This window comes from Mesitornis unicolor, unplaced genomic scaffold (genome assembly GCF_000695765.1).
Source record: "Mesitornis unicolor isolate BGI_N332 unplaced genomic scaffold, ASM69576v1 scaffold11330, whole genome shotgun sequence".
Lineage (NCBI taxonomy): Eukaryota > Metazoa > Chordata > Aves > Mesitornithiformes > Mesitornithidae > Mesitornis > Mesitornis unicolor.
The window spans coordinates 17,712-44,504 of NW_010157598.1; the positions used below are offsets into that span (position 1 = coordinate 17,712).

Below are 26,793 nucleotides of genomic sequence, written 5' to 3' on the forward strand. Positions count from 1 at the left end.
TGAACCTGTGTTTAGACCTGTGAACCACTGGCTTCCAAGGGCACTATCTTGCACATCTCTTCCACTGTTGATAACGATTCAGAATTCAGACCCATGGGATTCTTAAGGACTATTGAAAGTCCTGAATCTCGTATTTTCTTGAAGATGTAGGACCTTATTTTAAAGTACTGTCATTTTTATCAAGTTAATTTTTCTTTTCCTTCATTGGCAGGTAAGTGTAGTGGTCGGCAAGAAGACTCTCTTTCTTTATAATTTGAATGACCCTGATAACCCGATTGATCTGAAATTTCAGCAGCCTTATGGCAGTATTGTAACCTACAGATGGTGAGCACAACTGTCTTAATGAAGCATTCTACTATTAAGCTGAAGATTTTCCCAGTGGTTCTGATAAATGCTGAAAAGGAAATCACATATCCCTTGCTTACCCTGGATTTTTCTTACATGTATTATAGCCTTTTTAATAATTCTTTTCCAAATACAAAGAAGTCTACATTTTGTAATTGTTTTACTTGACAATTCAGTGGCTATAAAAGCAGTATTTTCAACTATAATTGCTGTGGTATCCTCAACTTCAGAACACTAGTATTGTTGCTGTCCTAAAACTGTGGGGTTTATAGGTTATTTTCTATTTGCATGAGTAACCGATCAAAGAGCTGAGGGTGGAGTTGTATCCTTCAGTTAGTTTGTTGGTTTACAAAGTTGTACAAAGTTCCTGTAGCCTCCCTGCTATGTAGTCCAATTGGTGATATTCCTTTGAAGAAATCCCAAGCTGTTTCAACTCTGTACTCAAAAAGTAGCTGTACTGTTTCTATATCATTGAATCATGACACCCTGTCTTTTGATACCTGTTCAGTCAACGTGGAAATAACATTTGTCCCTTTACACTACAACTGTGTGAGACCACCTGTAGCTATATCATTCTTAATTTATGGCTACATGTCTAACAAGGCATGCCTGGGTTGCTTCCTTTGTAATGATTTTTTTGCAACTAAAGTGGTGAGATATTTGAATTCATCCTTACACGTTGTAATAATTTCTGCATTAACCTCATTATTTCTAGTTCACACTATGAAAGGAAACAAACTATTCACAAATACAGATTGTAGCTTTTTTTCTTCCACTGTGTTTGTAGTAGTATGCCTTAAGGGCACAGTGACTGCCATCACTATTTTTAGCATAGTTTTGATTGGGACCAAGGCAGCCAGAACCTTGAAGTGGAAGTTTCCATCTTCTGACAGGCTTACTCCAATGAAGATAGCAGAGGTCTCTCTCTTGGGATCACCACCATGTATGCAGCTTGCTGACAGTGAAGTGGCATTATAGAACATATAATAAAGATCACTTAGGAGTGAGATCTAGACACAAGCATGTTTATGTCCTTTAAGAATCTTTGATTGTTTTTCCCTTAATCTATTTTGTTCTATATTATTCTATGTTATATATATATATATATATTTATAAATTCCCATAATTTGATTATTTTCTTATTAAAGGGGAAGCATTGACAGTTACCCCAGTAGTCTGAAAGAAAATGCATTCTGCATATTGCATAAATAGATCTTTTCTTAATTTTTTTTTAACAGGTATGGTGATGGCTACATTATGATTGGTTTCTCACGGGGGTGTTTTGTAGTCATTTCTACACACATTCGTGAGATAGGTCAAGAAATCTTTCAAGCTCATAATCATAAGGATAATCTAAGCAGCATTGCTATATCACAGTCATTAAACAAAGCTGCATCATGTGGAGACAATTGGTAAGTGGTAGTTTTATACATAAAGAATGGAATTAATCTTGCACACCTTGAGCTATTAGGCTCCCTAAGACTTCAAGGCTCCCTAAGAAGTCAATGCAGAGAAGGTGAAATGAATTGCTCTGTGGAACTGCCTCTCTGCCTGAAGTTACGAGAAGCTAATTTTGACCTAAATCTCTGCAACTGTAATTAACTTCATTGTAATTAATTGTAAACAAAACAAAAAAACCCAACTTCAGTATAGTATTTATTCATTTTGATTCTTTCTTTTTATCCTATGTTACTTGGCTACAAAAATGTCCAAATCTCTTTACTTGGGTCCTCAGATCTGTGTAGGACCTTAACAGACTGCTGATTTACAACACTCGCACATCAAGGGTAGTATAACTATGAGCAAAACCTGGCTCAACTTCAAGCACTTCAGCTATTGTACAATACATATTCTTTTGTTAAGGGGTTCTTTAGCATATGTTGAATAACATGACAGCACAAGTCAACTCTCACTCCCTTCTTATCTGAAGCAGGATTGAAAGGTAGTTTTTTGCATCTGTTTCAAGCAGTGCTCAGGAGTGTGTATTTAACCTAAGCTGTATTGTAACAGGTCAAAAGGGAATAATAGTGTTGTGTGTTTCCCACCCCTGAGATCTTTTGAATTGGATGAGTTGTGCCTTTTCCTCAAATTTTAGTTCTCTGAGCAAATCCTTCTGTACGTTGATATTGATAAACTGTTTAGAGTAATAGATAACGAGTGTGTGTTACTTTTAAGGAAACAGAGGGCATTTGCCCTCTATTTTTTGCTCCGTTACACTGTATTGGTTGGATTTGGCTTCTTCCAGTTTATGATGACTGAGATTTATATTAGCAAGAATAACTGTTTATTTTTGTTTTAGCATTAAAATCCATGATCTGTCAGACCTGAGAGAAATGTATGCCATAATAAACTTGGATGATGAAAGCAAAGGTATGTTAACAGTCTCCGTGAGGATAGAAATTTTTATAAATTAAGCAAAACAGAATTTTGATGGTGACTCTATTTACATGAGTGCAAGTACTTTTGTTGGAAAATCTGTGTAAATATAGAATTTATCATAAATTTCTTCTTTCCCAACTTCTATTTATTAGGTGATCCATAGCAGAATTAGACCATAATCTATTTTATCTCTTCCAAGTAGAGAGAAGTACAGATCTCAGAATGTTTGATCACTTAGTGTGTTGGTTTGTTTTTTTAATCTGTAATACAGTATATTCATATTACTAAAATAATATACTTAACTGGTTTCTGTCTCTTTCCATGGTTGTTTTTATTTTTTGGTGGGTGGATTTTTTGTGCTTTTCAGCATCTTTTATGTAACTTATATGTAACTTAATATGTTCTCATCCTCATGTACAAGATTCTTGCCTATGACTTCCAGAACATTGCTACAAGACTATGTTCTTGGTTAATGAGTTGCCACCGAGAGATATTCTCTTGTAGTGTCTGTAAATGCTTCAGTTATTGTCTTCACTTACAGGAAAATGCTATATTATTAAATTATGGTTTTGGTTTGAGTGATTCCAGTTAATCTTGGAATTGTATTAATTGATTATATTTGAGTGTATTAGTAATTCCTAGGTATGAATTCCTACCATTTTGACACTTTAAAGCAAAATAATTATTTCTTGGTTTCAGTAGTTAAAGAAAGGATTATTAATTTTTTTCTTTCTTTCTTTCCAAAACATGAATGTTTTAGGTGTAGATCAGGTGGCTTGGACAGATGATGGACAGTTGTTGGCAGTATCTACACGAAGAGGATCCCTTCATGTTTTCTTGACAAAGCTTCCAATCCTTGGAGATGCTTGCAGTACACGGATTGCATACCTCACTTCTCTTCTTGAAGTTACTATAGCCAATCACGTGGAGAGAGTATGATAACCTCTTCCTTTTAAACTTCTTTAAGATGTAAGTAAGTATTAATAGTGGATGAAAATTGTTTTAATTTGGTTTTTTTTTTTTCTTACAGGAGCAACCAGTCACAGTCTCTGTTGAAGTAGAGCCCAGTTTTGTTGCTATTGGTGTTTATCATTTGGCTGTAGGAATGAACAATCGGGCTTGGTTTTATGCACTTGGAGAGAAGAGTAAGCACAAATTTACTTCTCTTAAAGCTACTACATCATTGTGTCTTGTCTTATGAATTCAGTGCTGTATTTAGCAATTCTGAACATTCTGCATTGTACAGCAACTTGAATTGCCATATCGTCCCGTTAGGACCAGATAATCTTCACAGACTGAAGCACTTATGACAAGGCATTGTAAAGAATAGAAATATAACTTCAGGTTCAAGGTATGGGTAATGAAATATAAAAGGTTTCTTTTTTGGAATTTTTTTTGGTGGGGTTTTTTTTCAGATCGTTCTGTTAAGAAATTAAGAACTTTTTGGCTTTTGAGATGTTATTTTACCATTTCTTTAAATACTAAATATGGCAAAGTACCTAGACGCTATATGATCAGAGGGTTTAAATTCAAAGTTAGGAAGATGTTCATGTTGTTTGTGTGGTGTAAGGTAAAATTGGTTATGCTATGTCCAGATTTTAGACACTGGATTTAAAGCTTTCATGTCTCTCTAAGCGTCACTTTTTTGACTGCTAATTAATTAGTTACATAGGAAAAAGAGTTTCTCTTGTACTTTCTAACCAGTTCTCTGACTGCTAAGAAGAAAGTCTCTTTACTTTTGACTTGTCCTCTCTCTGCTTAGCTGTGAGTTCTTCACATCTGGTTACTCAGCTCTGAATTTAGACGATGATAAGTGAAGACCTTTACAAAATCAAAATATTTTAATCTTTTCTGTTTGAATTCTTTAGATGTAAAAAAGCTTAAAGATGTGGAGTACCTCAGCACAGTAGCAAGTATGCACCTTAATTCTGATTATGCTGCTGCTCTCTTTGAGGGTAAAGTCCAGTTGCATATGGTAAGAGCTTTGGCAATTTGGAGTGCTGAACTAATGAGTTGATCTAAGCTGAACACGTTAATGTAATTATAAATATGAGAGGAAATGGAGTGATCTTCAGTTAACGGAGATAAAAATTGAAAATTCTGGCTAATTAAAATATAAAGCTGAGTTCCTGTAGACTTTAGAATTACAGCCTAGTTTACAACAAGTGAAAAAAGAAGTGTTTTCTTGTGAACTATTTAACGTGTTTTGTTTTATAAGTCTCCATGGGAGTGTGACAGAAGCAGATGTTGGGTTTTTAAGGGATGCATATGCAAGTTCATTTTCTTGTCATTTCCTTACAGTTTGATACAGGCAAAACTATGATAACTCATTGTTAACAGTGGATTTTTTCAGTTCATTATGTTCTTCGTATTTAGATAGAAAGTGAAGGTTTGGATGCTCAGGAGGAACGAGAAACTCGACTCTTCCCAGCAGATGATGATAAATACAGAATTTTATGCCATGCTTTAACTAGTGATTTCCTCATATATGGTACAGATGTGAGTATTACTTCTGTTTTTAAAGATCTTTTTAGATGGATTGTATTTCTATCTGAATTATTTGGGTTATTACTCGTATTTTTAGCAAAAAAAATGTGCTGCTTAGAAGTTTACAGTGGATTATTTTTCTATACAATAACTTTATGCAAATACAGACAAGATTGCATCCAGTTTCCTTTGCTGTTGCATTTATATGAGACGCATTGGCAGGAAGGTTAAGTTTTGCTTTTACTAGTGTTTGTTGCAAAACATTGATTTTAATAGCAGAATTTAATTCTGTTGCAGTGGTGAGAGGGCTGGCAATTAACCCGTCTCCCACATGTAAGAAAAAACATAGCACTTGCCTTGCAAATTTGTTGATTTAGGTGGTGATGTGATGTGGACAAAAAGATAATGAGGTAAACAAGTATGATAGCATAAATGGAAGTCCTGACTTCTGATTAAAGCCTTTGCCAAAAGAGAATTTTTTTAGTTTTTTCAGCAAAGATAGCAATTAGGAGGGCACTGAAGAAGGACATGAACATGCTTATGGATTTTTCCAGAGATTTTCCTATGCATGAGGCATAGTTTCTTTGCATTTAGTATTGTCTGGCACTGAGAATATGGGGCACATTTGGCATTGTAGTACTGTGCTCTTTGTGACACAGACTGATATACTGACCTTCCAGAGGAAAGGCAGAGTGACTGTCTCTGGTGTTATCACTGGTTTAGTAACTTTAGTGGTTTTGCAGCAGTTTACGGTTTTCCCACCACCTCAGTACCTAAACTGGTACTGATTAAATTTGAAGCACTAAATTGGCAGCTGATCAATTTGATGTGTGCAAATTTTACAATTGACTTCAAGAGCCGCCTTCTACTTTCAGTGTTCTTCTTTGTGTGACACTGATTGAAATATAGTGTTAATCACAAATCAGTTTGATTTCTTTTCTCCCCTGAATTAGGTGCATTTGTTCTTAAGGAACATATGGTTCTTCCTTGGAAGCAAATTTTTCATCCTTTTTTGAAGGTGGTGGAGTTTGTCTCTGCAACATGGCAGGCATTTCCCCTGTTTAGAGATCTGCACAGTAAATACAGCATGACTCCACAAAGCAGAGAGAGATAAACAAAACCAACAGAAAATCCCTCAAATCTCTAACTTCTGTCCCCACTCCCCAAAAAGCCTCAGGTTTTCCTATCCTGCCCAAAACCAGCTGTGAATGAAGAAGGAAGACAAAAAAGCACCTGGAAGTATTTTTCTTTAAACACTCTTCATGCTCAGCACTCTAAGATGGAAGAAACCACAACCGAGTGGTTAATTATCTTCTTGCCACTTACTGATGTCATTATTAGCCTTTTGTGTTATTTTTCATTAGATTGGAGTAATTCGTTATTTCTACATTGAAGACTGGCAATATGTGAATGAATATCGACATCCTGTCAGTGTGAGAAAAATTTTTCCAGATCCCGATGGAACCAGATTGGCTTTCATAGATGACAAAAGTGATGGCTTTGTCTATTGCCCAGTAAGTTAATGTGGGATACCCATACAATTATATTTACAAGCAGGGTCTTCAACTATATAGTGTTTTTAATAGAGAATGTAGAAGCTTTTGTCACTCCAACATGTATGCTGGTAGAAGAAATTGTCAAAGGCTGAAAGTAACTTAATGGTGATAGATGGAAATAAAATCTGTCATACTAGATCTGGACAATTTCATTATACTTAATTCCTGATCAGCAATTTTCAGAAATGTTTCTGTGTATTCAAATAGAGATATTGTAGCCTGTTAACAAGCACTGCCAGTTTCACTGTCTGTCCCCATACTTTTTTTCCTAAGAAAAGTAAATGACATTCATACGTGCGTTTTCTCCATTAACTTCCCTTCTCAATTAAATTATTATGTTATACAGAGTCATTACTTATAAGAAAAGTTTTTCTTAATACAGTTTTTCTATTTCTGCACTAATTACATTATTTTTTAATTTTTAATCATAACCAGAATTAATATTTAGTTTGTCTCCTTAGTCACTTGCTAGTAACTTTATTTTTGCATTATTTGTAGGTAAATGACAGATTATATGAGATTCCAGATTTCTCACCAACTGTTAAAGGAATCCTATGGGAAAACTGGCCAATGGATAAAGGTGTTTTTGTTGCTTTTGATGATGATAAAGTGTACACTTATGTTTTTCATAAGGATGCCATTCAAGGTACTGTAAACACTTTTAAAAATTTATTCAACTATTTGAGTTAATAAAGTAAAACATAGCATCATAGAATCATTTAGGTTGGAAAAGACCTTTCAGATCATCAAGTCAACTGTTAATCTAGCACTGCCAGGTCTACCCCTAAACCATGTCTCCAAGTGCCACATCTACTCATCTTCTGAATACCTCCAGGGATGGTGACTCCACCACTTCTCTGGGCAGCCTGTTCCAATGCTTGACAACACTTTCAGTGAAATTTTTTTTCCTAATACCCAATCTAAGCCTCCCCTGGTGCAACTTTAGATGATTTCCTCTTGTTCTGAGTCTTTATTTGTCTTAAATATTTTCATGACTGCATATAAAAATAAATAGTACTACAGAAGATTTGAAGTGCAACGGAGGAAAAAAAAAACTAGTTGCTTTGTAGGTTTCTCTGTAAAGCTCCAACAAGGCATTTTAGTCTTAACTCCCTAAGCTTCTCGCTATTCTGATCTTTCATCTGAAATTTACACATTGTGCTTCAATTGTATTTTGAAATGTTCATTAGAAAATTTTAGAGTCAGGCTGACAAAACTTGTATTCACCTACAATGTTAACCAAAAATTTGTAATCATAGCAATTTCTGTATTTATGACAGAGAAATGTTAAGAAATTTACCTACAAACATTTGAAAAATGACCTTACTCATTTAGAAAGTTTAAGTTATGTATATTTACTTTACTGAAAAATATGTGCTGTACAGTAGGTGGTGACTACCAGAAATAGAGACCTTGAATTAATGCCTGCAAATCTGTATTATTTTAAATGTAAGTGCTTGCTACACTTTTTACCACATAGGGATTTTTTAAATTATGTCGTCTTTTCTTCCTCTTCTTTGAATCTAGGATCAAAGATTATTTTGGCAGGTGGCACGGAAGTCCCCTTTTCCCATAAACCTTTGTTGTTGTATAATGGAGAATTAACTTGTCAGACTCAGAGTGGGAAAACAAACAATATCTATCTAAGCACTCACAGTTTCCTTGGCAATTTGAAAGACTTTGGACCTAATGAGCTGACACAAATGCTTACTCAGACTTTAATGTTGAAAAGGTACATCTGTGTTTTAATTATGTTGTGTAAATAGTTTTCTTCTGTGCTTATAGCTCAATACAGCATATTGTGGTGATTTAAAAATGTCATGCTGAATATTGATAAATTAGATTGATCCATGAGTCCAAGTGACTATCTATGCAGACCAAACAAAATAAGTGACTCAGTGGTGCTCTACTTGTTTCTCCACTGTGTCAAGTAAAAGCGAAAGTAACTTTTTTCGAGGCTGATTCGGGGTTCTATGACAGTGGCTCTTCCAAAACTTCCTGAAGGTTCTTCTTGCAATGCAAAATCAGTATAAAGGAAAGAATGCCAGAGTAGGGAAAAAAACCTGAAAAAGTGTGGTAGAAACAAGCGAAACAGAACTGTAAGTTACGCGTTTGTGTTTCTGTTTTCTTCCTGACTCATCTCTTTCTCCATGGCGCAGAAGTAAATGCATTTTCCTAAAATGCATTTGTCCATAGTATTACCAAAAAAATACATTACTGTAGTATTAGGGAAAAAAAAGGTGGTGTGAGGGAATTTTAGGTCTGAGTAATACTAGTTTTAAATGCGTTTTACCTTCTATAGATTTTCTGAAGCATGGGAGGTGTGCAGACTTCTGAGTGACCAGTCTGGTTGGAATGAGCTGGCCAGAGCCTGCTTACATCATATGGAGGTGGATTTTGCAATACGTGTTTATCGGACATTTGGTAATGCTGGGATGGTGATGTCACTAGAGCAAATAAAGGTAAAATATAAAGTCCCTTTTAAGTAGAAAATACGATAATTTAATTCTTTAAGAATTACTGAATTCTTGTTTTTATGGGGATTTTGGTGGGGTTTTTTTAAATAGAAGTTGAATTATTTTCAAGGGATTTAATAGTTACAGAGGAGAAAGTGTCTGAACCACGTAGCTCTTGGTTTTCCCTTGAAGTGGTTGCAGTCCCTACTGGAATGCTCAACTTTCTGCATTTGCTTGAGAGAAGCAGAATGTATTTATGTCTCAGGCATTTGGAGGCTCTTTTTCCTTTGTTATTTTTGAGAAAATGTTTAAGGCCACTATTAAAACAAACAAACCAACAAAAAAATTCAACAGAAAACATTGCAATTATACATCTGAAAGTGTGCATGAAATAGTACCTTAAAAATATACTTCTGCAAATTGCTGATTTTAATCAGTGTCAGCTGTAGTGGCTTTGAGCTACAATGACAAAGTGAGGGCTTTCTCTGGTTTGTAGAATCTGATACACATGGTTGTAAAATGTAGGAATATTTTGGTTTGTTGTGCTTTCTAGATTATTTTACTTATAACATTTTTTTTTCTTTTGAACTGCTTTTGCACCTATTGCGTCTTTTTACAGGGAATAGAAGACCACAACCTTCTAGCAGGACATCTTGCCATGTTTACTGGTGATTTTAATCTGGCTCAGGATTTATATCTGGCATCCTCATGTCCTGTTGCTGCACTTGAGGTATTCATTTAAGATGTGTAAATTTTTTTCTGCTGTTTTCATCTCCACCTTAATGTTGGAATATTTTACCTTCTGATAATACTGTCCCTTTATGGCTTTGTTCTTGCCATTGTGTGACTGACAGACATTCTTTTAGGATGAATGTTTGTCTCTCAAAGTGTCTGAATATTTCTAGAATACTAGCTCTATATGTGTTTTTAGAGTAATATAAAGTTCATATTAGAATTCAGACTTTGATACTTGCATCAGAAAATGTTTCTGTTCTTTGTTAATAGATGCGGAAAGACTTGCAGCACTGGGACAGTGCGCTTCAGCTGGCTAAACGTTTGGCCCCAGACCAAATCCCTTTCATATCAAAGGAATATGCAACACAGCTTGAATTCACGTAAGTTGCAATATAAGTATATTAAACCAATACTCATGCTGAGTAGAAGAACATAGTGCTGAGATTCTTCAGCTGACTGCATTGCTGAGAGGATTCTCTGAGGTCTTGCAGCTATAGAACGAGGAAGAGTAGTTTTGTAAGGCGTACTTCATGCTGGAGTCGTATGCTAGCAAATGATAGGTACTTTTGATTAATTTCAGTGTATCTGGGTTCTTTGCAGAAGAAGAAGAACAGTCTACTATATAGTAATATCTACTAAATAAATTCCTTTTGCAGGCAAGTGCTTGGAAAATAAAGTTCACAACATTTAACACTCCTTACATTGGACAAAAGTCTTGTCTTTTGCCATGTCTTTCCTTAAATAGCCAGTAGCTATGTATTTTCTTACATATTTTAGGTAGAATAGTGTCAAATTTTAAGGCTGCCAGTCCCATAAAGAGAGGAGGTATTAACCACGTGCCATGATTTTAAAGTTCATTTTATATCTCATTTTTCCCAGGTGAAACATGGTCTGTTTAATGTCCAGACCAAGAGGAAAAACTCTTTATCTATAGAGTTTTTAGACAGCTCTTCCCCCTTGGCAGTGCCCCTGGCACTGAGATAGGATGCTTCTTGGTGACAGGAAGGAGTATACAAGACTCCTTGTATGGAGTCGTTATGTCTAAAGCAACAGAGGTACATGCATAATCTCTGGTAGGAAGGTAACCATCTATTCCTATTAAAAATATACTTCCATATAACATCCAGTTTTCTTTTAGGGGTGATTATATTAACGCTCTGGCGCATTATGAGAAGGGACTCACTGGAAACAATAAGGTAATTCCTTTGTTAGTAATGATAGCATTTGCACTATCATACTGCACGTTAAATTGCCATGTTTCAGACTCCTTTGAATCCTGATTTATGGGTTTTTTTAATAGGCTCTAAATATATATAATTCTTGCTTTTGGGACAGTAGTCTTTGCACTTAAACATAAAGCACTATTGCCATTGTATTAATACAGCACAACTACTTATGTTTTTATAATTTGAGCAATTTCATAATAGACATGCAAGTGTCAGAGAAAATATTGCTTTTGTTATAACAAAAGTCCTAATTATTCCTTCTGTTCTTGTTTGCTTAATTGTTATCTATATAAAGACAAGCAAGCATTGTATTAGAAAATAAAAACTGTATGTAGTAGATCCTCCCTTATTGTGGCATTATTTCCCCTAATATTTGCAAAATGTCTATTATGAAACAACTTAAATGATAATAGGGGAATATCATAGGGGAAATAGCAGTGTTTTCAAGTCATTTGACTTCATGAAGCATCAGTGCTCTTACCAACTTTAAAAAGAAAATAAAGGAAATATCTTGCTTGTAGTTTCTCTTTTTCTCTGCTGCTAATTTTGGAGGAAAGAGAAGAGCAGTACTGAGCTATCAATAAAACAGTTTCTTTTTATGTGTGCTTGGTCTGGACACATCCTGTAAATAAAATGTAAAAATTAAAGGCAAAGCTTAAGATAAATCTTAGCCGAGTTCTTCTAAGTAAGTGACAGCTGCAGCTAGGCAAGAATTTTGAGACAAGTATTGATTTAATTAAGTCCATGAAATGTTTTGTTAATTTGTTTCAGTGCTTGGTTACTGTGGCTTTTGTGACCTGATAATTCTGGTGTATATATAGTTAATGCTTTTCATTTGATTGCCAGTACCAAGAACATGATGAAGCTTGCCTTGCTGGAGTCGCTCAAATGTCCATTCGAATGGGAGATATCCGTCGAGGAGTAAACCAGGCCATTAAACATCCCAGTAGGTTACTAAAAAGAGACTGTGGAGCTATTCTGGAGAGTATGAAGGTATTCAAAAGAGTTAATAAAGCTAAGGTTGAATATGTAAATTCATTAAGCTATTTATTTATTTGTAATCTTAATTTAGAAATAATTTTTTAATGATTTCAATATTGTAGCAATTTTCAGAAGCTGCTCAGCTATATGAAAGGGGACAATATTATGACAAAGCAGCATCAGTATACATCCGGTGTAAAAACTGGTAAGTACAAGTTTCAGGGAATTCTTATATTTCAGAGGACTCGCTGTGGTGCTCTTTGGAAAGGAGTGGTTCTCTGAAAAGCACAAAAGTCTTATTAGTTATGTTACATTGATTCTATTTTTACCTCTCCCAACCTTAAACAAGAACAGTGTTCTCCCAGAAGCTTGTGTTGTTTTAAATATGTAAGACTACAAGATATATAGTATCTATAAAACTACACATAGTCTTCCTTTTTTCATTATTTATGTTTAAAGTTACCTGCACTTTTGAGTCCTTTGTGTGTGTGTGCATGGGTGCACACATGCACTGAATTTAGTAATTTTATTCGTGTAGTTACTATTTAGTTAATTAAATTTCTTCAGTTATACAATACACAGCTGAGACTGAATATTCAGAAAGTTGGAAATTCCATTCTAGTAGTCAAAATTGCTGGCATTATATTCAATACATCTTAACTTTTTTTTTAAAGTGAATTTGATCACTGTCAAGTTTCCAGTAGAAAAGTATAATTTACTAAGAGATGTAAGAGCTTAATTCTTGCCTAATTACATTTTATGGGCTTTTAATATTAAAAATATTATTGGAGTAGAGATCTGAAAGACCCCTTCTCTTTCATACAAGTGCTCTAAAAATTTAGTTAGAATATTATGTTCATTTACTAAGGAAAATTTTATTCCATAGATGTGTCAGTGGCATCAGAATGGACCACAAGAACACTTTTTGTTAAGTAGGATAGCTTGTGTATAATGATAACTGTGATTTGGAAAGTGGGAGGTACCAGTTTTGTTTGACAGTTTGGAGAGTGCTCTGTTTCTTAGGCAGAAAAGTGATATTTAAGGTCAGTCTCATTTCCTTTGTCTTGAGAGGTCCACTGCTTAGTTTCCTGGCTTTCATAGGTTGTATCAGTGTGCAATGCTTGAAGCTAGAAACTGTCCATATTTAAACCTTTATGTTCATGAAGCAGTCCATAATTCCCAGTTCTTATATCTATGAAGTGCAGCTTTTTGAAAATACCAAAGTGCCTTCAAAGCTTATACATTATGTCCAATTACTTCTTTTTTAGCCTTCTTTTCACTGTTGATACAAATATGCCTGTTTTACTGGAGAAAATTTGAAACCAGATGTATTTATTAAATAACTGTTATCTTGTCTTTCTAGGGCAAAGGTTGGTGAACTTCTTCCTCATGTTTCATCTCCAAAGATTCACCTACAATATGCAAAGGCCAAAGAAGCAGATGGCAGGTACGTTTGAATGCTTGGATTTTTTTATAAAATGTGTTGTTATTATTATTGTTGGTTTTATTGTTGTTGTTGTTATTATATGTTAGTCTTTTTGTAAAATACATTAAAATACAGACTTTAAGTTTGGCATAAAATGGCCTTGTGAAAATGAATTCTTACATATGTAAACTTAAGGTATTGTGTAAAGATTTTAACATAATCTGAGGACCTTCCATTATTATCAGAGCTGTGTTTCTAACTGATTTTTTTTTTCTTGTCTAAGCATTAATATCTTTTTAACAAAAATCATTAAAGGTTTTAAAGTACTTGCACCCAATGCAATATTCCACTTGTTAGAAACAAACTGGACTTCAGTACTCTGCTGATTCCTTAGTTGTGATTTTTAAAGGTCATTCAAAGAGAGGAAATTCATTCTAGAATCAAGTTACTTTTATATCTTAATGGCTGCACTTGCAAAATATTGAATAATATGAAATTATTGGCTGAAATGAAAGTCCAAAATAGGTTATATTTAATCACAGAATGTAGTTTCTACTAGCCCTTCCTGTAAGTACATGTGTTTCAGAATAGTGATGCCTTACAATATGAAACAGCACCAAAGCTAAATGTTTGCATTGATAAGACTAGAAAATACTATTTGTGTCAATCGTGTAGTATGAGAATGAGAAATTCTTTGATCTTTTGACAGAAGTACAACTAGTTATCATCTGTTTGGTTTTTACTGTTCTCTCACTCCCAAGTGATTTCATACAGAACTGATCAAACAGATGGTGTTTGCTGATGGAGCAGTTGAGCTTCTTTTATAGAATATTCCAAAAGGGATGCTGACAGAGTAGGTCAAAAATAGTGTTGTGGCAGACATTTTTTTTGTTGTCTCTGTCTCTCATTCTCCCAAGAGAAAATGAAATAGAGATGAAAAAAAACATAGTAAATGCAGAACAAGGCTATTTATTATGCAAACTGAAAGGAAGGTGTCACAGAGTAACCTCTCAGAAATTACTGTGTGGGGTTTTTTCACACCAAATAGTAAAGACTTATTTAAACGTTAGAAAAACTGTTTTGGAAACATTATATTTCAGATATAAGGAAGCTGTGATAGCTTATGAGCACGCAAAACAATGGGACAGTGTAATTCGACTATATTTGGATCACCTCAATAATCCTGAAAAGGCTGTTAAAATTGTGAGAGAAACACAGTCTCTTGATGGAGCAAAGATGGTGGCCAGGTAAGAATCATGTTATGCACATTAAAAAAACTGGCGAAAGAGGCCATACCTATTAGAAGTTGGTGAGGCTTGCTAATGTATCAAACTCTGGTACTACTCAAGTACTTGGCCAGTGGCTTTGTATTTCAGTTCATCTATTCAAGTTCTCTAAAATGTAGACAGCTAACCAAGTACTGGGTTTCTTGGTTTGGTTTGTTTTTTTTTTTACTTTCTCATTAAAACTATATTAAACTGAAGTAATAAGTTTAGCCAATAATAAAAGTTGCCATGCTGTATTATTTATACTAAGTTAATTTTAGTAACCTCTTTAAAATAATTGAGATACAAAATAAATTAGAAATGTATTATATTTGTATGCCGCAAAATATACTATATTCCTGAAACATTTTGGTGTATTCATTATGCTAATTAGTACTAAGGTATTAATTTGTTCGTTCTGATCAGGTTCTTTCTGCAGCTTGGTGACTATGGTTCTGCCATCCAGTTCCTGGTCATGTCCAAGTGCAATACTGAAGCTTTCACATTAGCTCAGCAGCACAACAAGATGGAGATTTATGCAGATATCATCAGTGAGTATTCCAGGTTAATAGTTTGCTTGCTATATGTTTTACTGTTCTTTTGATTGGTTTAGTCCAATTTGAAATCATAAGTCAAGGGGCGTAAAGTTTTGCTTCCCAGCCTTTACCCTTTCCAGTCACCAGGGAAAGATTTGGCAATCTGTGTCTAATTCAGGTCTACAAGCTAGGCTTTGCTTTCAGCTTGAAGTATTTCCCTTGGTCTTCAGTGTAGGTTGTTTTCAGTCTTGGCTGTGCTAGAGGTTTTTCTGTTTATCCGTAGAGATAAAGCATTTGGCTAGACTATTTTCTTGTGTCCACTGAGAAATCCCTTTCTTTGACCTTAATTTATGTAGTACTGCTTTCACAAAACTGAGAATTTTACTGGTACAGTTCTTGACTTTTATCCCCTCTTTTCCTTTTTTATGGTTCCTGCTCTTTTCTTACATGTATATGTCGCTTGTCTTTCCTTTTTTTCCTTTTAAGGTCCATCTTGGCCTCCTCTCGTCTCAGTGAGAGACAGAAAGACCTTCCTGAGCAACTGACTTTTACCTCAGGCCATCAAGTCAGCCAGTGGCCAGCTTGTTAATTTGCAATAAAATTTATGGTTTTCACCTGTGTCAGGCACCATTTTCTGTGGAAACAGTTCCACATATGGACCTACCAAATTATCTCATCTTTTCAATTAATCTCTTCTTTTAAAAAAATACATCCTTGTTATGACGGCTATAAAAACTTGAAAACAGTTAGCTTGGTGATGTACTGTTGCAGCTGCTTGTCAAGGTGGCCACTGTTGTTCTGCTGTTCCTTATGCTTTCTTCCTTTTCTTTGTCCAAAATAGGATGTCTCAAATTGTAATCTAAGGATGGGAAAAGAGTTTAAAACTAACTTTGAAGTAGTGTCTCTCTCTGTTTCAGACATGTACAGTAAAATAGAGTCTTGGTTAGAAGACAAAGTAATATTCTCGGCTACCACATGGTTACATTAATCCTAATAGTGTTGCTCTGTGCGATACACATATATGCACATATTCTTAAACTGTGAAATAATTCAGATGATAATCTTATAATCACTTGCTCTGTTTTATTGTTGACATAATGAAAAAATTAATTGATAGGTAATAGTTATGCCATTTCATTATGTCTGTTAAAAAAAACAGAAATCCTGTTGTGATCTAAAGCCTATGGAAACAATTTACTGCATTATTAGCTCCTAATGTCTGACATTTAGTCTGATTAAATAGGAAAAAATATGTATAAGACATAATTTGAGACTAGCTGGCTTTGGTTTTCTTTGAGCATCACTGGAAAAAGAAACAGAATAGGAATTTGTTCCTTTAGTAGGGCTTTTATCTTACTTACTAAGAACACACTGCTGTCATTGCTATCTATCTGTTGCAGGTTCTGAAAGTACTACCAATGAAGATTATCAGAGCATTGCACTGTATTTTGAAGAAGAAAAGAAACATTTTCAGGCGGGAAAATATTTCTTCTTGTGTGGTCAATATGGACGGGTCAGTATTTTAAAAAATAAAACAGTGATGGTTATTCTTAGAAACTGCTGAAAACACAGTGCTTCAAAATCAGGGAAGTTCATAGTAGACTTTAGCTGCCTTAATTGATGACATACTGATATTTTTTAAAAGTGTAAAAAATATAAGTAAACTATTTATATTTACAATTATCTACATTGTATTCTGTGAATTATACAGTGCCATGCACATAACTTTTTCACAGCCGTAGAGGCTTCAAGTGGACTAATGATATACTATTCTCAATGAATCTCTAAACGTCAGGAACACAGAAGTAGAATTTATTTATATTTTATTAGCTTGACCAAAGAAGACTTGGTTGCTGACTAATTTATTTATTTAATACTGTATCGTGACCTAACTTAAAGCTTTTTTTTAAAAAAAGGAAATATGTTAATTGAGGTATGTTGATTGACACACTTCCTTTTGATCAATTACAAATCTGTGAAATGACACTTATTAAATGTTTGACTTATGCATACTGAACACATACCAGGAAAATATTACTGATTTTTGTGAATTCCAGTCATTGTAGATGACCAGTGAGAAAGACTCAACTCTTTCTTGCAGGTGTATCTGTAAGAGCAGCTTATACCTTTGTAGTATATGTGGTTATCCTTATGGCAGGATAAGCATTCAGTGTGCCACTTGTCTGTCAAAATGCAGAGAGAAATAACTTGATAAAAATTAAGGAATGTTAATTTTTTGTGTCTCAGTTTTAACTTTACTTCTGTATCATTTTAGGCGTTAAAGCACTTCATGAAAAGTCCAAGCACGGAAGATAACCTGGCTATAGAAATGGCAATTGAAACAGTAAGCAACTTTGATAAAACAAAAAATTCTTCATCTTTTTGAGAAGTTTTCCTTCAATATTGTGACATTTTCCTAGCATCACTGTGTTTGGACAGATTGTAAATAGAAGGAAAACTGCATCAGGAAAGGTGATATCAAAACGTTAAAAAAGTAGCATAAGTTAATACTGACACCAGAGGAAAAAGTGTTGTCAGTCTTCAAAGGAGGCTTTATGAGTTCATTCAGATCTTTGTGGTTGTGTGTCAAAGACACCCAAGTTTGGAATTTTCTTTTTGGGCAATATCTCTATGCAGTTGTTCAGTTTTGCTGATTTTTCCAGTCTGCACACTATGGTTAGACAAGTGAATATGCCAATATTCTCACTCTCTGTCACAGAAGCACAGAATGGTTGAGATTGGAAGGAACCTCTGAAGGTCATCTGATCCAAAAAATATTTTAAATCTATCTAATTGCAGTGTTTTTATGGAAAGCCTCCTTGTGAGTTATTATTTTTCATATTGTAATTTCTTCTGTCTTTATTTAATAGGTGGGACAGGCAAAAGATGAAGCCTTAACAAATCAGCTGATAGACTACCTTATGGGAGAGAGTGATGGCATGCCCAAGGTATTACTGTGTTTTTGTCACTGCTATTATGTCACATTGCTGTGCTACAAGATCTTTTGAGCTTATTTTGTCCTAAAATTTTTGCTAGACACAGATTGCATTTTAGCTTGGTTTCGTTAAGGAGCAAGACTTACATGCTCACTCTGTGAGCCATTTCACCTAGTACCTTCCGTTTCAGAAAGCTAAGAAAGAAAATAACTCTCTTAGATATAATCATCTTTCTCCAAGCTTGGTGAAAGCAGGCAGTTGGACAGAGTAGATGTGATAGGATGACAGAGGGAAAGAAACAAAACATAGCTGTTTGCTCATGCCAGTTGCATGGTCAGCTTGTGTGTTCCAAGATGCTACAGCACTGAGCTCTTCTTGCAGTGTGGGGAGTTGGTCTAAATGTTGCAGGGGTAGAAAATAAGGTAGAAAGTAGGAGATGAAGGACAAAAACCCCAAGAAGATCAGGCTACATTAGTTTCAGTATTCACACATCAACTTAAGGCATAAGTAGTTGTGGACAGGCTTACAAAATTACCCACCCCTGTGTTGATTTCTTAAGTGATTAATGACCATGTTCTCAAAAAGAGCTTAGCCCAAAACAACTCTGTTTTAAAATGTGAAATGAAGGGAAGAGAATTGGCACTGAGGTCACTTGAAAATGTAACTGCTTCATGTGGATGCCCATATGACAGTTAAACTTTTTTTTAAATTCTCTTTCGATTTATTGTTATGTAGAAGTTTCTAGTTTAAAGTTTGAATTGATTATTCATGGAATCAGTTTCATCTGCACACATAGGGTGCAGTTCTGTAAATTAAAACAGAGTTTCTGTTCTGTGTTGGAGAATACAATTATATATTTAATTTATGATAGAAAATAAATATTTTTGGTGACAGACCTTCCTAATGTGGAAGTTTTAACAACAGGAGAATAAAATACTGCGGACACTGATTTTTACATTATCACTCATCATTGTCATAGAAAATCTTCTTTAGATCTTTAGTACCTTACATATTTTTATTTTATACTATTTAGGAGGTGCTTTGTGAGATAGCTACCTCTATAGGAGGCACTCTGTGCTGTGAGGCTTCTTTTAGTGTCATGTGATCAATTAATAAATTTGTTAAAGGGCCATTGCCCTTTCTTCCAGGTTTCGTGCTGCTTTGTTAAAAGCAAACCATTCACTGGGTGTAGTGAAAGGCTTTTGACAGACTGGCAGGCTATTTCCTCTTTTTCTCTTTTGTTTGTATGGATTTGGGAGCTGGAAGATACCTGTGGACAGATTTTTCTGTATTAGTTGCCAATGCTGTAGGTTTGGTAATAAAGGAAAAGAATCATTCACAATCTAAGCAGAACATAGCTTAGATCTGCACTAAATATACAATAGAAGAAGTAGATTTTTACCATATTCAGTAGATTTTTTTTCCAGGACAGATTAAAAATGTGCACCATAATTATGATGTTAGACAGCAAAACAGCAGCATTAGAGGTTAAGCTGACAAACAGCTCTTTTGCGGAGTGACTGCTGATGATCTGGTTTCTTTGAGTTTGAGCTGTAGAAAAACAGGCTTCACACACCATTTTTGGTTTTGATGTCCGTAGAGCTTATGGTGCATTCGATTTTATTTGGGCTGGAGTTGATGGAACTAAGTGGCTGAGCCACTTTGAGTTTTGGTGCCTGTCACAACAGAGCTTGAATGTGAGCTCAGTGGTGCTGCACCCCTGTTTTTCTACTGTGAAAACTAGACTTCAGGTGCGGACACTGCAATTAATTCCTTAGTAAAGGAATTGAAGGTCTCATACAGACTCACAGTAAATATCGTCAGGTGCAAAATTATATGTATGGAAGAGTAAGTTCTGCCTTACTGTGGGGCGTAAAGTTTGGTAACCATGGAGGTGATATGGTCTTGGTGCAGTAAGTTTATTTCACCCCTAATATTACAGCTGTGGTTTATAATTCTGTTGTGGGATTAGAAATTCTGGCTCTTTCCTCTTTGTATGGTGCCTAGAGATTAAGGGTTTGATATTTTAGACCTTTAGAGGTACTGGGCAGTTGATGGCCAAGCTAACCTCGCTTTTCTAAAATAAATTAAAAAAATAAATAAAACTCCTCTATATCTTTATTATTTAGCTGTGATTTGAAATTTGAACTTTAATAAAATTATGAAAGAACCAGAACAATGTGAAACAAACAAAATTCAACTGCAAGAGACCAGAAGAGAATGAAGTTGTTGGATGGAGGTGTTAGATGAAAAATTTGTGCAGAATCAGTGCAGGCAAAAGTAATTTCATGTTTATGCTGAAAGTTGGGTGAACAGAACCTCTAATGCCCAGTTTCTTTCCTAAGAGCAGCAGCCAAGCCATCTGGTTGAAGGAAGTGCATAGGACTGAATAAGAGAAGTGAGCTACAGAATGACCTCCATAGTGAAGAGGTTCTAAAGATTTTAGAAAAAACTTAGAAATTTTGTGAATGCCATAATTGTCGTATTTAACATTGTTTTGAACTTCAATGTAGAGCTTTTTTTTCCCTTGTTTAAAAGCTCTCTCTTGTTCTTCTGAATGCTTTAATCCAATCTGCCATAGTCTCTCTCAGTGAGTAACAAAATTTTACTTTATCAAGTCATATATATTTGTTTTTAAAGTTACTTAAAAAACAATTCATCTTTATCCTTGTGCTATGGAGACAGTGGTTTAGAAATGATCAAGCAAATGGGGTTGTTTTTAGAGAATAGCAGCTTTTATGTGGTGGTATTTTCGTAAAGCGGAAAGTAAGAGTGATCTCACAGTAGCCATGCAGCAGAAACTTGCTAATCCTTTCAGCACTGATCTTCAAACCAGATCATCGCTCACAGCAGCCTGATTACTTTAAATCTTGTGCAGCCAACAATTATGTGGGATTTTAATGAAGTACTGTATTATCAAAATTATTATGCTTACCAAAATTTTGCTACAATATTGTCTGAGTAATTATGAACTATTTCTTAAATGCATTATTAGGTCAGCTCTTGTATTTGTTAACTTTAACCTGTAAAGATTCTTAATTTGTCATGTGTGTTCGTTTGTAATTTTTCAGGGAGCTTTAACTAGCAAGGTTCTGCTGTTTTCTGTGTGCATATTTTCTAAGGACGTGTTTTAAAAAGCAAAACTAAATCAAAATCATGGGTCTCATAATATTAAGTTCAGTTAGATTGCGATGATAATTTTTTCCAAAGACCTTAGAAAATGTGTAGTCAACTGAAAATTCCTTCCTGCCTGTCTTGCTTTAAAAATGGTTAACTTTAAAGATAAGAATATGAAAGCAGAACATGAGACTAATTTTTCTTAAATGCCTTCTGCTTTTATGTTTTTTCTATATATGGCTGTCATGAAAGTGATTTAAATGTATCATTTCATAGAATCACAGAATGGGTTGGGTTGGAAGGGACCTTAAAGATCATCCAGTCCAAACACTGTGCCATGGGCAGGGACACCTCCCACCAGACCAGGTTGCCCAAAGCCCTGTCCAACCTGGCCTTGAACACTTCCAGGGAGGAGGCATCCACAGCTTCCCTGGGCAACCTGTGCCAGCGCCTCACCATCCTCACAGTAAAGAATTTCTTCCTAATGTCTAGTCTGAATCTACCCTATTCCAGTTTGAAGCCATTACCCCTCATCTATCACTACCTGCCTTTTTAAAGAGTTGCTCTCCAGATTTCTTGTAGGCCCCCTTCAGGTACTGGAAGGCTGCTATAAAAATGTAATTAGGGACATGGCAAATACCATATAAGTCACTGGTCCATGCTGGGACAAGAGTCTTCTGCTGCAGCAGGAGAAACAGGAGAAGCAGCCTGCACGGGGAAGAGGCGCAGCCTTCTGCTGTCATCAGAGGAACGGCTGTCCCTGGTCATTAGAAGTTGACAAGAATACATCATAATCTACCATTCACAGTAATTTTTGGTTGACCCCACTCAGGGAATAGCAATTTTCCTTTTTAAGGCAGTTTACAGTGGATAAATAATATCCACTAATATAAGTACTTGTGGTTACTTTATTATCCAGGTAACTATTTCAGTATTGTTAAATTATGGTTCTTACAATGTTCGACTGTTTAATCGTGTTACTTAAAATTCTGCTCCATTGTTAGTTTAAAAGTAATTACTTTTGGTCACTTAATATTTTTCCTTATATTGCAAGTTAAAAAGAAGAATTTGACTCACCTTTTTTTCTTTCTGTGTGCTTGTCTTTTTCTCTTGTTTTTATTTCTGTCGTCTTTTGTCATTTTTTCCTTGCCTTTCAAGCAGGGAGTTAATCTTTGCAGTCCTTTTCCTTGTAAGGAAATGTCTTTGTATCTTCCCTATTCCTGTTCCTTTGAATTTCTGTTTTTTGGTTGTTGTTGGGGTTTTTTGCTATGATGTGTTTGAGACTTACATACAAAACCCACACAGTATTTCAGAGAATAATACAATTGATTAATACAATTCTTTTAAAAGATATTTTAATACTCTTTTAACATAGAATACACATTGTGTTTTTTTATACTACAATATTGCAGAATCAGTCGTTTCAGGTTTTTTGCTCAGCTATCTATAAAGCTACCAGGGTCTTTTTTTTTTTTTCTTATTTTTGTATTTAAGTTGGAACCATACCACTACATCAGTATTTTGGCTTAATTTAATCTTGATTCACTAGTTAAAAGATTATGATGTAGAGACTTTTATTGATCTCATTTTAGAAATCACTGTTAAAGATACAGGTGGTTTTTTTCACCTAACAGTTCCTTTCTGTCATTAAGCAAGGTAATTTTATTTTGTATGTTAGCTGTAATTTTAGGACTGATCTCTCCTGAGGATTTTCTCAAAATCCTTATGAAAGACTAATTCTCTTTTCTCTTGTTGATTTCTTTTTTTTTTCCTTTTTTTACTTGTCTGCTAGAAATCTGAGTGCGCTTTGCAAAAATAGAGCTCATGGTTGGGTTTTTTCAGTACTGACATCTTCGGGTTTTTTAAGTTGGTTTTTTTTTTCATTATTTCTCTATTTTTCCTGCTGTTGGATTGCCAGTTCTTGGGTGAACCCTTTGCTACATTTGCTATTGTTGAATCATAATAGATCAACAGTACATAGCAGAGCAAATGATAAACTGATGCACATGATATGCATTTTGTTAGCTCATTGGCCCCTTAATTTTCAGGTTTTTAGTTGTCTTGGGTGTCCACCACCTGATCCCAGAACAACAGAGTCTTTAACAGCCAGATTTTGTCATCCACACTAAGCACTGTTTGCATCTAGATCCATAGCACAATTTAAACACTTAAAATTTCAATTTCTAAAAGGAGTCCTTTGGTTCTTTTCTGGCACTGTAAATGCCCCCAGGTCTGAAGTTGTTAGGTTTCCACCCGTGCACCTCTCTGTGTCCCTAACAGTCTGCTGCGATTTTCTGCGTCCATGCTGACAGGGCTGGACAACGGCCACAGCTGGGTCGGGGTCCTCAGTGAGGGTGGTGTTCTGACTGCACTGACGCCCAAAACTTGCAGGGGAGCGCAGCATAGCTAAAGCACATTCATAGGAAGAGCTCTTCATGAAAAAAGCGAGCTTGTCTGCTTTCCTTGAAGGATGTGGTGGTGGGATGGGCAAGTGAAGAGAGGGAATGCAGCAGTATGTGTTCGGTTAGCATTAACTGCTTTTGTATCATTTAATTAAGGATGCCAAGTACCTGTTCCGTTTATACATGGCACTAAAGCAGTACAGAGAAGCTGCCAGGACTGCTATAATAATTGCCAGGGAGGAACAGTGTTCAGGTAAGCCTGTTTTCTCTGATGTGACAGCATCTCTGACACTACATCCCTACTGTACTATTATTTGTATAGGATTATACTTAGAAAAGACATCTATCAGCACTTTTAATTATATTCAAGTTTAATTTTGAATTTGAAGGAGCCTTTGTGAAAAGGTTGGGACTCATACCCATATATTACATATTGCAAAAAAAGAAAATTGTGGGAAATATCTGCATTCTTTATTACATTCAAGTAAACACGCTGATTAAACATTATTTTTATATATATCACAGATCTTAGAATTGCAGTTTCTACATGCAGTTTCTGACTTGGATACTGACCCTTTAGTCTTTGCACATGATTTTTTTCAGTGAGAGATGTGTACAGGAGATGAAATCTGTTGAAGGACCGGACACCTGCTTACTTAAGCCTTGTTTTCCCCTGTAATAGGTAGCTGAAGTTAGAAATAGATAAAAGTAATAAGAGGAGACGGGGCTAGAAGCAAAATAGGTATTGCCACCTCCACTATTTGTGCTCCTCTGTAGACATGACAACAGTCCCACCATAACACTGCGTGCTTTTCATTTCAAGTAAGTGAAGAGAAGTATCTGTAAAGGAAAATCAGCAGCCTCAGGAGCAGCCCAGGCAAATGAACATTTATGGACTGCTCCTCAGCTCTCACTAAGGAGTGGAAAAATCTCCCTTCGCAAGGGTATTTCCCAGTTCATCATAGCCGTGAATAATGCATTTGTGGTAATTACATAAACGGGAAATGTAAAGGCTCAAGGGATTAAATATTTACTAGCCTCTCTGAATCTGAAAACTTACATCTAAAATGTGATATCACATTCTGTATTTCATATTCCCTAATAGTAAAGGTGTGTTCTGCAACACGGTAAAAATAAGCACAGTATTTTTCTCACTAAAATCACCAATCTTGCAGTAACTGTTTCCACTGCAGAGGCACAGTTTTAGATTGTCCCCCTCTTCCTTCAGATTTCAATGAGTTTGTTTCTGAACTTTACACCGATATAGTCTATTCTTTCCTTAAAAATCCATTAAAAAATTATTTAAGTAATACAATTTGTTATTTTCCTTTGGGTATGCATTTTATGTGCAGTTTTACTCTAAGTTGTTTTTATCTTATCACACGATTTGAAGACTGATCATATTACACTGAGAGTCAGTAACAGCATGAAAAATTAATGTTTTCCAGCAGCTAATTCTGGAGTGATACGTAGCTGCCTCACACAAATTCCACAGCTTGATCCAATTGTAGTATATAACTACATGTAACAAGTATCTATAGAGTAAAAATGTTTGCTGATATTGAATTGTATGTAGAAAGAGGAAAAAAGTTTGCTGAAATAACCGAATCCGAAATATTCTTTAAATCCTGTGGTTTCTGGGCAATCCTTGAGAGTAACCTTGAAGCAGTATAATTTAGTGAATATTCCAATTTTTGGTTTGTTTGGTTGCAGAGGCAAGGAGTTGCCAAAGCAAATTATGATGTAAAAATGTGTTACCATTTGAACAACAGCTTTTGAATATCCAGCGTTGAAGAACAAAAAGAACATCCCTAATGCTCTAAAAATACCTTTTCTCCTCTTTATTGTGGAAGCAATGTATTGGATACAGCATCTTCCATTTTTAAAGTTTCATTATACGAAATTGTTATCCACATACATATTTTGCTACTGTTTAAATGACTTCTTCAAGTGTGCCTTTTTCTCACTAAACTCCCTGGCTGATACTGTTTAGGAGGCTGTGACAAACGACTGCTTGTGAACTTCCAAAGAAATTGCCATGCAAAGGTTTTGCTATAAGAATCAACAGAACTTCCTGTTCAGCTTCCATATGTCACTCGTGAAGAAACTGTTACAAAAAATCCAATTTACTGTTCATTGTTCCCTGTTTTTAAGGAAACTACCGAAACGCACGTGATGTTCTTTTCAGTATGTACTCAGAGTTAAAGGCCCAGAAGATTAAAATTCCTTCTGAGATGGCGACAAACCTTATGATTCTACACAGCTACATTTTAGTGAAGGTAAAGAATTGATCAACTGAATTTATGCATAAGTTGCAGTTGCTGAGTTATTGAACTGTACACATGGATGCTCCGTATACATAAATTACATCATCAAATAGGTTGTATCACAGAATCCAAGTGCATGCTAACAGCAAGCTTCAGGACAACCCAGGATTGCTTCTGCCTCTCTGATTAGCATATTCTTTTTTTTTAACTGCTGAATAATTAAACACCTACATAGAGCTTCTTGTATTTCTTTTGTGTTCATACTTAGAAATGTTATGCTACTAGTACTATTATTATTATTATTGTCCGTAAACAGATCGCTGCTCTTCTGCAGGAATCACTCTCTAAAGGCTGCAGTTAACTCGGTGCTTGTTGTATTGCAGACTCATGTGAAACGTGGTGATCACATGAAGGGAGCACGTATGCTTATTCGTGTAGCCAACAACATCAGCAAGTTCCCATCACGTAAGTGCTGACAGCACAGGAGAGCAGTCTGTGCGCTCCTATAGGGCACACAGTAACGTTTAAATACACAGCGGGCTCTGCCGTCCTCCACACGATAGACAGCTCTTTGGTCTGTGGCCTCCAGGATGGTTTCCTCACCGGCTGATGGAAAATGTCGACTTTAAACACTACAGACTAAATCTGGGACAAATGGTTTTAATCAAAACATTCCTGC

General features: G+C 35.4%; 1 protein-coding gene across 1 annotated transcript in view; it reads left to right on the forward strand.

The window, feature by feature from the left end:
• WDR19 (WD repeat domain 19) overlaps positions 1-26,793 on the forward strand; it is a 42,727-nt gene that overhangs the window by 11,185 nt on the left and 4,749 nt on the right. Inside the window, exons 8-32 of the mRNA XM_010180635.1 lie at positions 212-324; positions 1,584-1,757; positions 2,645-2,726; positions 3,496-3,657; positions 3,755-3,869; positions 4,593-4,699; positions 5,101-5,223; positions 6,576-6,725; positions 7,266-7,413; positions 8,295-8,499; positions 9,070-9,229; positions 9,843-9,953; positions 10,229-10,338; positions 11,097-11,154; positions 12,031-12,177; positions 12,288-12,370; positions 13,529-13,612; positions 14,692-14,838; positions 15,283-15,407; positions 16,793-16,905; positions 17,668-17,736; positions 18,263-18,340; positions 24,004-24,100; positions 26,002-26,126; positions 26,498-26,579. Of these exons, the coding sequence (XP_010178937.1) occupies positions 212-324; positions 1,584-1,757; positions 2,645-2,726; positions 3,496-3,657; positions 3,755-3,869; positions 4,593-4,699; positions 5,101-5,223; positions 6,576-6,725; positions 7,266-7,413; positions 8,295-8,499; positions 9,070-9,229; positions 9,843-9,953; positions 10,229-10,338; positions 11,097-11,154; positions 12,031-12,177; positions 12,288-12,370; positions 13,529-13,612; positions 14,692-14,838; positions 15,283-15,407; positions 16,793-16,905; positions 17,668-17,736; positions 18,263-18,340; positions 24,004-24,100; positions 26,002-26,126; positions 26,498-26,579 (2,968 nt within the window). The remainder of the gene's footprint in view (positions 1-211; positions 325-1,583; positions 1,758-2,644; positions 2,727-3,495; positions 3,658-3,754; positions 3,870-4,592; positions 4,700-5,100; positions 5,224-6,575; positions 6,726-7,265; positions 7,414-8,294; positions 8,500-9,069; positions 9,230-9,842; positions 9,954-10,228; positions 10,339-11,096; positions 11,155-12,030; positions 12,178-12,287; positions 12,371-13,528; positions 13,613-14,691; positions 14,839-15,282; positions 15,408-16,792; positions 16,906-17,667; positions 17,737-18,262; positions 18,341-24,003; positions 24,101-26,001; positions 26,127-26,497; positions 26,580-26,793) is intronic.